General features: G+C 38.9%; 1 protein-coding gene across 1 annotated transcript in view; it reads right to left on the bottom strand.

Annotated features, from left to right (window-relative positions):
• Positions 1 to 3,472: 3,472 nt before the first annotated feature.
• Positions 3,473 to 12,384, bottom strand: part of LOC104472465 (glycine receptor subunit alpha-2) — a gene marked incomplete at its 3' end in the record, with an annotated part of 50,244 nt that continues 41,332 nt past the window's right edge. The window contains exons 5-7 of the mRNA XM_010088160.1: positions 7,629 to 7,711; positions 6,417 to 6,554; positions 3,473 to 3,687 (exon numbers count right to left, since the gene is read on the bottom strand). Of these exons, the coding sequence (XP_010086462.1) occupies positions 3,473 to 3,687; positions 6,417 to 6,554; positions 7,629 to 7,711 (436 nt within the window). The remainder of the gene's footprint in view (positions 3,688 to 6,416; positions 6,555 to 7,628; positions 7,712 to 12,384) is intronic.

Raw genomic sequence — 12,384 nt, 5'->3', positions numbered from 1 at the left:
CTTTCTGCTTTCTGAAACAAGCACTGCAGGTCTCCCTTCCTAGAATGGTAGCTTTGATTGGATGTAAACTCTCTCATGGTTTACTACCTTTTGCAACAAAGAAAGCAACTTTGTAGAAGAATAAGGGGAAAAATGCATATTGTTTTCTTTATTAGCATGTTGCTGATATTGGAATTTGACCCTATATTCTTAGCCAGAATTTAAAAATGCCATGAAGATGATAATTCCACAAAAATACTACAAAAATTTACCAAAGAAACATAATTACACTTCATTTGGAAGAGGCTTTCTAGATGTTTCTTTTATGTGCAGCAAACACGAGCATCGTCTGGAATTAATTGCATTCTTTCATTTCCTTTTCTCTCTTTTTCATCTTTTCTTTTCAGCAATCTCAAGCTTATGTTTAATTTTCAAAAACTGAATGCCTAATGTCTGTGTTGCCGTGACCTACCATTATTAAATCTGTGTATCAAAATGAATATTAGTTATTAAGATGGAAAAGAGCAGTCTAAAGCACACAGAACTCTGTCATGTAATCTTATACGAGGGTTGAGACCAGTATGTAGGTAATCACTTCTAAGCAGTACCACTTTCATCATTTTGATAGTAACTTGGAAACTGACAAAAAAACCTAACCAGGAATCTTCTCATCACAATTCTTCTTTGCCTTTTTTAGGTAAAGAAATTATTCCTTTTAAAGTTGGTGAGCTTTGATGCTTTGTTTTTTGTTTTTGTTTTTGGTTTTTTTTTTTTTTTTTGTGGTAAAGCTCTACTGACATAGAGAAAAATAAGAATAAATTCTTGACATGAAACAGTGGTTAAATTAAAGGTAAAGTTAAGTTGTATATATTTGTGTTAATAAGAATTGGACACAAAGAAGGATGGGGGAAAATATAACTCTTTTATTCAAATCTAGACTGCTTTCAAGAAGCAAAGTTACATCTGTTTTTTCAGTACTTTTGCAAAAATAACCCTCCTGTCATGTCTTATTCTGTTAGATATTCATGCTTGGAGCAATTTTTAAATGAATGTTTTATTGACAGCCTAACTTCCTGTGTCTTGGCAATATGTAGACAGGACTTAGTAAAACATTGCTTTTAAAGAGCCATTTTGGGACTTCAGATTTAACACTGATTTGATTCAATTCTTGTCATATTTTTATTTCTAAGTGCATTTCAGCTGGACAGTTTTTATTAAGAAATACAATTTTGATATTAAGTTACAGATGAGGTTTTAAAACAACTAGGTGCCAGCAACAGCAAGAAAAGCTTGCTGCTTCTTTGCGTAAGGAATCAGACACTGGTGATATGAGACCTGTATGGCTATACCGCTGCATGTGCACGCAAAGCCTGTTTTGAAGCACTTTGGTTTTGGTCAATCCCATGTTTCTTTACAGGATGACCTGAGTCATCCAAGATCGGAGTCAGCTGGCAGATATGCTAGCTTTTACTTACAATCACATTTTTAAGTCAACAGGCACACCTTCAAAAGCCCCCATGAGGATGCAGAGACCAAAGCTGTATAGTACAGCTCAGCTGAGTTACACAGTGGAATTGCAACAACCAGGCATAGCCTGACTGAAATAAGTGTGCTGAGCTCTTTGGTGCGGTACTTTGCCTTCGTGCCTGTCTTCTAGCAAAGGAACACAGCAGAAAACACTAGGAGAGGATAGAGTAGGGCCAGAGAATCACCATTCTCTGATAGCTGCTGAGATAAATTTATTTAATCCTGAAGCTGGAGGAGAACCTCTCAGAGAATAAAATTGCCATGGTCAAAATACTCTGGATCTAACCATTTCTTCCATTCAGCAGAAGATCAGAAAATTGTACAGCAAATACTTTTCTACTCAAACAAGGCAGAATACAAAAGGGAGAAACATTTTGGCCGGATCAAAGGCATATGATAAAAAGCCTTTATAAAGCGTTAACATTTTGGGCATGCTAACACTGCAGAGCTTCTTGGCAGGGTGTGTTTGCCCAGTTGGAAATGTGGGTGGAAATCTCCGCTACAGTGATTGTACCACCTCTAATGCTCAAGCCAGTTAATTTGGAAGAAACTTGGAATATATCAGCATGGAATCATGTTGTACCATCTAGACACGGTCCTTGGTGACTCCAAATTTGCTATCTACAGAGCCTGTGCATTCCTTGCCAAGATTATCTCTTTGTTGACTTTCTTTTCAGAGTGTTCATTTGGTAATATTGACTGAATTGTCTGAACAAATGTTTAACTAATTATCTATTTTAAATTCCGAGCTAATATATGAAAGGCTTTCAGTTTGTGTGGAAAATTATATACATCTCCAAGTGAACAACTGAAGTTGAACCAACTGTTGCAGTCACCAGATTTTTCAGTGATGCTTTCTCGTTACCAACAGAAGAGTAACACAATCTGTGCCGTTTTTTAAGTTGTCCTGTATATGCTCCATTTGAACAAATTACAGTATTTGGAGTGAGACTAAATGAGGGTAAAGCAGAACAAAATACAGCGTGCTTTTTGGAATGGATCATGATCTGTACACGCAGTCAAAATTTGTGCTTTTGTTGTTGCTAGAGCAGTTTTACGATCCTGGTCCCTGGGATGCTGGACTACTGTAAAGAAGGCTTCAGGGAGAATATCTCGTGACTCCTTAGAGTATTGTAAACTGATCTGCCTCTGAGCTCTCTTCCAGAAAATTGTACAAAGTCTGAGTATGCACATGAAATTCTGCTGGGAATGTTATCAGCAGAAGCATTCAGGCTGTGCCCATGCTAAAAAGAGCTGTCTGCCTGACTAAACAAAAGATCCAGTCTGTAATCTATAAACCCACCTACAGCATCTGACCTGGTTTAAAAAGACCACAAAATTCGAGTGAGGGGATATTTTTGTGCGTAGTTGGGATGGAAGTCTGCAGATGACACTTGAATGAGAACATGGAAAAAATCCGCCATGAAACAGACATAAGCATCACCTCACTAGAGAAGATTCTTCAGATAAACCTTCTAGGTGTATACATTATACATACATATTTTATATATACATATATTTATGTATATTTATTTTTCCACTGGGCTAAATGCTGTATCTAGAAACATCAAGATATTTGAGCCTAGCAATCCAGAAAAGACCATATAGAGTTTATAAAGTCCCTAATCAGACAGAACATCCCATTTTCATGAAAGTGCTTTCAGAAAGCCGGTTAGGTACCTAAATGCTTCAGCAAAATCTGGCTTCTAGATGCTGAAAACTAAGTATGAAAACCAGTAAAAACTCACTAAAAATGCACACCTGTACCCTCCAGCCACCCCACAAAACAGCAGAAACCTGCCTTAATCCAAACGCAAAGGTATTGCAACAGTTTAACACCACAGTGCTGCCGCTTTCTCCTGCATTCTTATCAGTTGCATATTTACACAGATCTTTCAGAAACTTCAAAATTAGTACAGATATTTCTTCTTAATAACAAATTAGTGGTACAAAATTATTTCCTTACTTTTGGGAGGGAAGCTCTCGATCCTGAACTTTGCGTGGTCATTGTCAAAACTGTAGTGATACCCAGTGCAACTCTAGCTGGAGCAGCATCCATGTTGATCCAGAAAGAAACCCAGGACAAAATGACAATCAGCAGGCTAGGAATGTACATCTGGATTAAATAGTATCCCATCTGACGCTCCAAATGAAACTTGACTTCAATGCATGTAAACTTTCCTAGAACATGAAATTACTTTCATAAATGCTTTTTGCACATTTTTATCTTGTTTTCTGAACATAAGTTAGATGTATGGCCTGTTTCCTAATGTTACACAATAAGCACGTTCTGATACACAAATGTGAGTCAGCCATTTGTTGCATACTAGCTTGGGAGACACATGGGACTCTTGGCTCAGATTAACTGAGAAAACAAGCAATACTAGCATGGTTGTTTCACCACTGAAAAATATAATGTACTGTTTCTTTTCTCAAATTTTAATAGATTTTGCTTTAGTCAAATATGATGTTTAGTATTAAAAGGGGACAACATTTTGCTCTTTTAGTTATATAACATTAAGCAAAGGTACTTAAACAGACAAATTGTAAAGAATTAGTCTTGCAGTCCTGTGGTAGGTCACACCCCTTCTCATTCTGGTCGTGTCATTTGCCTGTGGCTGTGGATTGTTTCACACAGCAGAATCAACTCAAAGCCTACTTTGAATTTTTGCCAGAAGTTTAACTCCAGGAAACACACAACCGTCTCTTGTGGGAGGTGAGTGATTCTTCAAACAAGAGATAGCTGCTCCAGAGGGGCAGCGGAGGACAGAAGTTAGGATTGACTGATGGTGGAGCTAGTCATGCAGCAGGAGATGCAAAGTCCTGAGTTGCAACAGTTGGTCAGGTACTAATTCAATCACTCTGCGCTGCTCTCCCAATTACTGTGTATCCTGACCGTGGTTTAGGTATTGTGAAGGCTCTCACTCAAGGCAGACTAATCCCGGTACAGAAATGTCTAATGGTTCCAAAGGATCCCTTTTGTGTTTGTTGGTCAAACGCATGAAGACGTATTATTCGTTGTTCATCCTTTCAGGTGAAATTAGGTTTTTTTGCTCCTTTTTGTGATGCATGTGTATTTTTTTGCTACTCTAGAAAGCTGAATGGCAGGGTGCAAGATCTGGCACAAAGCACAATGCAGAGGCTGTTTGGCAAAGAGAGGAGGGGAGAAGAACCGAGTAATATCTTTTGGCAGGTCAGAAGCTCATATACGAGTGGCCTGGCCTGTTGAGTGGCCTGACCTGTGACCCTGAAGGGTAGTGAGACTGGGTAGTGGCTGATCCTGACTAGTCTGCCCATACAGAGGGGGACTCAAAAAGTGTGGGGTGGCCACATGTGGCAGCAATGGCATTAGAGTAGTCCAGTCTGTCCCATGCTCTCCAGATTCCTGCAGTGCAGCCTGGACAGAGCACCTTGCAGTGTGGATTGGCAGAGAAGGCTGAGTAATACAGCTTTTAGACACATTTTAATTTCACAGCAAACCTGAAGGAGCATGCCACATGGAGGACAGCAATGTGGGTGCCTGCAGGCAATGTTTTCTTTTGCTTGAATACTGCTTTTCAGTTCCCCTGGCCAGGCCACATGCTTTTAACTTTTGGTAATCAGACATTCACTGTGTTTAACTACATGTAATGGAGCTGCTAATTGGCATTTTTAGCCTTTGCAGGGAATCTTCATGGGTATACAAGGAAGCTATTGCTCATGGTCTCTCCGGTCTCTTACTTTCAGTGTTTGACCCTGCAAAATGGTATCTGACAGTAATTAGAAAAGCAGATGAACTAACTTATTCTGAGTTTGAATTACGTGCTGGGAAATGGCTAAACTTTGTAGCAGCCAAATTACAAATAGGTAAGCTCTGTCTATTGGGATTTACTCTTGATTATCCCCTTTAAGTGTGAGAAAAGATGAAAAGTCACAGCAGTCCCCCTTTCCAAGGGTCTTGGACTGTGGAACTTCAAAGTTTTCCTTCCTTGACACTTTGAGCCCCAAAACAAGAAAATGCATTTGTAAAAATTCAAACTATTAATCTTCTTTTCATAGGAAATTAATGTGACTTATTTTTGGCAGAGACAGAACCTCTCATGTTGTGTTATTTCACAGAGTGAAACAAATGTATTTGATGCAACCAGATTGTCTCTTGTGCTGAAATTATGAAAAAGCTATGTTAAATGAGAGGGATTATACCTAATCCCAGCAAGCACCCAGCAAACCGTTCTCTAAATACTGTCCCTATTAAATAAACTCCAAGCAGGTAAATCCCAAATTTAGCAGACTTCTCTCTGGTCTGCAGTGCTGAAGATTGACAACACAACATTTGAAACTTCACAGTAGCAAATATCGGAAAAAATTACAGTATTAAGCAAATATTTAATTTCCCAGCATTTCATGTCTGTACACTATTCAGATCAGCAGTGAAAGCACCGTCTTTTCAAACACTACATTTCATAAATTACACCATACATAAAAGCTGGGGAAAATTTGATATTTTTCCTCATTGGCATTTTGATATGCTGAAGAAATAAATCAAGTTCAGAAAAATCAGTACTTTAAAAGTGCTGAGTCTACATTTCAGAAAATATTCAATTTGTTTAAAAAGTTTAATTTTAGTGAAAACAAAACAACTAGATTTTTAAATCAGTTTTTTAAGATTTTAAATGCCTTAATGATTATATATAGTATATATAGTATATATATACACATATACTAGAATATCTTTAATGAAATTAAAGGATAGTTGGAAATAAAATCTTTCAAACAAAAATAAAAGAGAGAAAATTTCATTTTTTCAGATTTAAAAATGTGTGGCTTTTAATTTCTTTTTTTTTTTTTTTATTTTACCCATCTTTTCCCTTTGCAAATTGACAATAGACATCATTAGATCAATTAATATAAAAAAATAGAATAATGCTCACCAGTATTGTAATGTTTTGTGCAATAACCAAGTTCTTTATCTTCTTTCAAAATAAATTGTGGCAAGGTTAAACCCTCTGCAACTTGCACAGGTCCGTCACTTAGCCACTCAAATATCAGATCATTCATAGTGTAGCCAACTACAACAAAGAAATCAGAGTTTGTTAGATGGTAACTGACTGGAAAACATCAAAAGCAAATGCTATTACATCTGAGAAACATGTCTTTTATTGCAATATATGTTATCTCAGCTACATTTTTACACTGTCTGATTAACAACAGCACTATTGCTGTTAGTTACCAGTTACTCTTGCTGCACTATTGCTCTATTAAGAGCAACAAGTAACACCGTTATGTTCTGAAATACTTCCCTGGTTTGCCACTACAAATTAATTTCTCTGGCCCACCAAAGATGCTGTCTACAACTGAAATAGCATTTCTCTGTTCCTATATATCAGTCTGGATTTGCTTTACTTTCGTGATTCTTTGATGATGCAGTTGGTGGGCACCAACAAAACAAGTATATCTAGACTGCAGAATGCTGGGCCCTTACCAAAAAAGAAAATTTCAGCTTTTGTAACCTGTGAACCTACCACTGAGGGGTGTGGGGTGGGGAAGGAGAGAGGCTTTGACTCACTGACGTGTCTTTTGACTGTAATGGCTACATCTCTATGGTCAAATTAAACAAGCTGTGTGCTTATACACTTAAACAAGGTGTGTGCTGACAGCTACGTGGTGCAGACAAGTGTGTGCTGGTACCCCAGTGCACGCCTTAGGCATCTTATCTTACTATCGTAAGTGTACCTATAGGACCTCTGTTTCATCAGGTATGTTGCTTCCACTTTTCAAAAGACCATAGCATGTCTTGATCAGACATGGCTAATTCCTGGCTGTGTACTAGTTGCTCTTACTTCCTGAGATTTGATTTGTCCTGCACAGCTTTACTGTGGTTATCCCTGGAAGTGACTCAGCCCTGATGGGTGAGGTGGTGTGCCCCAGGAGGAGGAAAGGGAAGGGAGCAGGAACAGCACAGGGACAGGGAACCCACATGGTACAGTGATGGACAAGTAAAGCCCTGTTTCCCCATGATTTTCCCTTACAAAATAGGAATATTGAGTCTCACCACACAAATATGACAATGCAGATACTATCTAACCACCAAATGTTATTGTAAAAATCTTGTTCTTTGATAGACAAAGCAATTAGACACTCACAGCTCTCTAGCTGCATTGTACATGTCTGTACATCCATAGGAAAATTCTTCAAGTCCATGGGACAGGATAAGGTTAAAGTAAGCCTAAAATCAGAGGGGGAAAAAAGAAAGAAGCTATTGTTAGAGATCTACAGGTTTTACCCAAGCCCCATATTTGGAATTGAAAGGATCAAGACCAAACCTCAGACGTTGGACCCCCTCTCCCCTTTTAAGACCATAAGAGCTGTGATGACAGGGCATGTAAGCAAACCAGGTGCTTACTGGCTGCATTGGTTGAGAATAGGGACAGAAAAGACAGCATCAAGATAGCCAGAAACGCCCTCCACTAATGTACCAGTCAATGTTTTACGTATAATACTGAATCCAAATAATGCAAAAGCTGAAATGACTGATCATGAGACACATTTTTAAGATTTGTTTTTGAAAAGCAAAGAAATAAAACAAGAACCACGGGGTTTTTTTCAACAGAGAGTGCTTTTGTTGTGTGTGAGGCCCATTTCCAACCCTTCATTTCTCCTGCTTAGCCATTAAAAGAAAAAAAAAAAAAAAAAGTAATACAATGAAAGCTGGAATCTCATAGCATTAAAAGATAAAGAGTGCAGATAGAAGAAAGTAAGCCTAAAGGAACATTATCATACAAACTAAATATCTCTTTTAATTTTTCAGTTGTTATTGTCCCAGATAAAGCATAATTTTACTTGTATGAGCATATTCTTAATGTTTCTTTCTTTTTTTTTTTTTAGCTCAGTTTACTTTTTTATGTTTGATTGAAATTCAAGTCTTCTCCTCTGCTTTATTTCTTTTCTTGTTTGTATGGGGAGAAGAAACCATTTTTAACAAGTCAAGATAAAGGGATGACATCATTACAAACAACTGTTTTGAAAAACAGAAGAATTGTTAAGATTTTGGTTTAAATCCTATAAAAAGAGTACATTTTTATTTCAGATTACCTTCGGCACAAAAAACCCACTTTGACACAAAGCAAGCAAATAAATAAAAACCTGACTAATTGTGGCGAAATCAGGGCATGAAAGAGGGTCTGAATGAGATGCTGGTTGAAGAAATCCCAGCAGTGATTGTTGCATTTTGAAGACATTTACCATCAAGGACAAGAACTAGACTGTCTGATTTGAAGGAACACTGAAACATTAACACAGTACAATGAGAATATTTTTTTAATTGTGCCAGTGAACCCACCAGCCAACTGCTAACCTTGGAAGTCTGTTGTCCCACAGACAAATATGACATCTGTGGGTAAACACTTCACTGAGCTTTGACTCCTGTGGTGATTTTGTGCTTCCTCACCACATACAGTTGATTCAAGCTCTTTGAGACTGTTTCACCATGTGAATTTTTGGGGATGGCGTGACTGGGCCTTCTAGCCCTACTACACTGCCATCAAATCACTATGACAATAAGATGATATTTAGGTTACTAAGAGCAAAATGGTCTTAGCCTGATAAAAAAATCACATTCACCATCACTACTTTTGCTAACTCATGGGCTACCTAGAGAAAGCCACACTATTTTCCTCTTGACACAGCCTTCAGTGTACAAGATGATAATATCAGGAAATTAGAGATCAGTTGTCTGTGGCAGTGAAGTGCACTGAGATGAAGAAAAGCCCCCAGCAGTCCTGCAACACAATCATAGTAAATAAACTCCCATTTAACCTTTGGGAGCAAATAGCATAAGCTAATTGTCATCTAGAGAAAAAAAGTGTATCTAGTAGACATCTAAATGTCATTGAAATCTGCCCTTTACTGATTTAAATATTTTAAGTGCCCTGCAAATGTTAACTAGTCTCATTTTTACTGGGTAATTTCCTGCATTGAAGATTGATCTAATTAAGTTGCTAATACCCAGTAATAACAAAAGACTGCTCTGCCTCTTTTTCTGAAATGCTGGTATATCAAACTCTCTTCTTCTTTTCAATAATCTTCTAAATATGGCTTAGATGTTTCAAGTTCATTTAAAATATGCCTTTATGCAAATATAGTCTTTCTAAATATGTCATTTTTTTGTATTAATTGAAGTAGGTACGGTCTATCCACCCCTCAGATTTTACTGTCAGGTGTTGATTGCATGCTGACTTTTTATTTCCTTCCACCTTCACCCCCTTGTACTCCCCAAAACCCTCAGAGGATCTGGGGGTTTGTCTACATACATGGACAGAGGGGTGTCTTTTATTAGTCTAATACCAAACTCATGAGAAAGAGAATACATCCAGTTGCAACTTCCAAGCCTGCCAAGGAAAAATTGATCTGTCACCACTGATGCTAAGGAGATATACCTTTTTTTAGTTATTATTTTGGAGGTCAGCTGAGAAAATGCTCATTATGTTGGTTCACACAAAGGTTGACATCTCTTCTTTCTCTTCCTAACCAGCTGTGTCATTCAGGAAGACTAAATTATTCTCTGTTCACCCTGACAAATGCAAAATAATTTCTATTCATTGTATTGATGAGGCTAGCTCGAGAGATCATGCCCTTATGTCTTTACCTCTACTTGTTGTTCATCTCAGCAGAGTAGTCATTCATAGTTAATACCTTTGTTTCTGTAATCCCTTTTACTAGGAGTAATGCAAGTGTTGAACCCAACGCTTGTTGCCTGGTATCATCCACAGATCCATTGATTTTCAATAAGATTAATACATGCTAAATGGTCAGCTGCTGGAGTCTGAAGTAGCTCCACTGAAGTCCACAGTGGTGGATCAATCTATAGCAGTTGTCTCCTTTCCAGTAAAAAATATGATCCTGCAAGTGTTTCCAAACTCAGATGCCACGTCACTACTTGTGTATTTACATTAATAAGGAAACAGGGTCAGAAATGGTAAGCATCAGCCAGATATAGGTACCCACATTGCCTATAATAACAGTGTAATTGACAAAAAATGTTTCAGAAAACTGAATGTTTCACACTTGGCAAATTCAAGAAGGGCCCTGAAGATTTAGTGCAAAGTGCAAGTTTAACTGGCAATTTCATTGATGAATACTTTAATCGTCAACAAAACAGAATAAACTGCTATAGAACAATCATTTTATTTTTCAGGCACCCCGCCACCAAGGCATTTGAAATGTATAAACAACAGATTTGGTGATGTAGCACCGTGAAACACTGATGGAAAAAGTTTTATGAACAATCCGTAAAGCTGAAAGGAGAATAAGCTGACCAAGGACTTGATTTTGTCTTCAGTTACCTGAGAACTGTTTACCCCCTGTTAGCCAGGCTCAGGTCACACAGCTTACTCAGGAAGAGCTCTGGGGTTGGTCATGTCATATTTTCCACCTGAGCAGACAGGGATCATAAGGGAGAAGGAGAGAATCACGTCTCCAGCACCTCATCACTTCAGGCAGAATGCCAGGGCCAGCAGGTTGCCCCACAGGAGAGGCAAAGTTGGCCTCTTTTTTCCCTCCCCGCTTCTGTGGAGGACTATTTGTGCGGTTTTGCAGAGACTGCAAATTGACTGTCCAGGCTCTGATGACTCGTGGTGTCTCAAAACATTCCAGTTGTAGACAAGAAGATGGCGAGGAATGCGCCAAAGGCCTTACTCCCCTTACTAACAATGGACTCAATCCTCGAGGCTCTGATAAGGTGAAGCCTTGTGATGTCCAGTTGTAGATAAGAAGATGGCGAGGAATGTGCCGAAGGCCTTACTCCATGGACTGGCAAACCCCTGCTGAGTAAGGCCATCAATGATGGACAGCAAATCCCTGCTGAATCTAACAATGGACTCAGTCTTGCTCTTACAACAAAGTAACAAATACGTGTCAAGTAAGGCATTGCCTCTGCCTATAAAAGGTGAACAAGCAAAATAGGGTTTGGGGGCTCATCACCTGAAGACTCCTGAGATGCTGACCAACTGAACGAGCAACGATGAGACTCAGTCTTGCTCTTACAACAAAGTAACAAATACGTGTCAAGTAAGGCATTGCCTCTGCCTATAAAAGGTGAACAAGCAAAATAGGGTTTGGGGGCTCATCACCTGAAGACTCCTGAGATGCTGACCAACTGAACGAGCAACGATGACCCCCCTCGACGCTCATCCAGGGATCCAAGGAGTGGTGATAACTTTTCTTTCTTTTCCTCTCCTTACCTCTCTCCTCCTTTTCTCTTTCTCCCCTCCTTTTCTTTTTCTTCCTTCTTCTTTTTCCCTTGCCCCTTCTTTTCTTCTCCCCTCCTCTTTTCCCGCATCTCTCTCTCTCTCCCCCTCCTGTCTCTGCTTTCCCTCTGGCACATATGGTAACACCTTATAAGTTCTAACGCCAGCTCCCTTTTGGGGCTTGTTTAACAGGTTTTCTGTAGGTTGTTTATTTTAATACTGAAAAGTGATTGCAAGGGTTGTGAAGGGTTGCACGTTGAGTGATTGCAAGTTTTGTGAGTGGCTGCGGGTTTCTTAGTATTGTCGGATATTATGCTGTCGTTATCACATCACTGTAAGATTTGGTGGTGTTGGTGGTTGGTAGTGTCGTCATGAATTGTCTTTACTTTTCCCTAAACAATTATATGCATTAAAATTATAAGCCAGTACGCAATTCTTTGGTGCTGTCTCACCTTAATTTGCCCCAAGGGAATGTATATATAGAACGTCCGCGAACCCCACTCGTCCCACCCAGGGTGGTTCTATGAGCTGGGTTGCAACATCTTTCTCAACCATTCCTCCAGACAAGGAAGAACTGAGCCCTGGAAAAGTGTTGTTGTGGTTTTGTGTGGTGGGTTTGTTTGGCAGCAGGGGAGGGGCGAAAGTTATGGCCTTT

Source organism: Pterocles gutturalis, unplaced genomic scaffold, assembly GCF_000699245.1.
Source record: "Pterocles gutturalis isolate BGI_N339 unplaced genomic scaffold, ASM69924v1 scaffold1022, whole genome shotgun sequence".
NCBI lineage: Eukaryota > Metazoa > Chordata > Aves > Pterocliformes > Pteroclidae > Pterocles > Pterocles gutturalis.
This window is presented reverse-complemented; position numbering and strand designations above follow the sequence as displayed.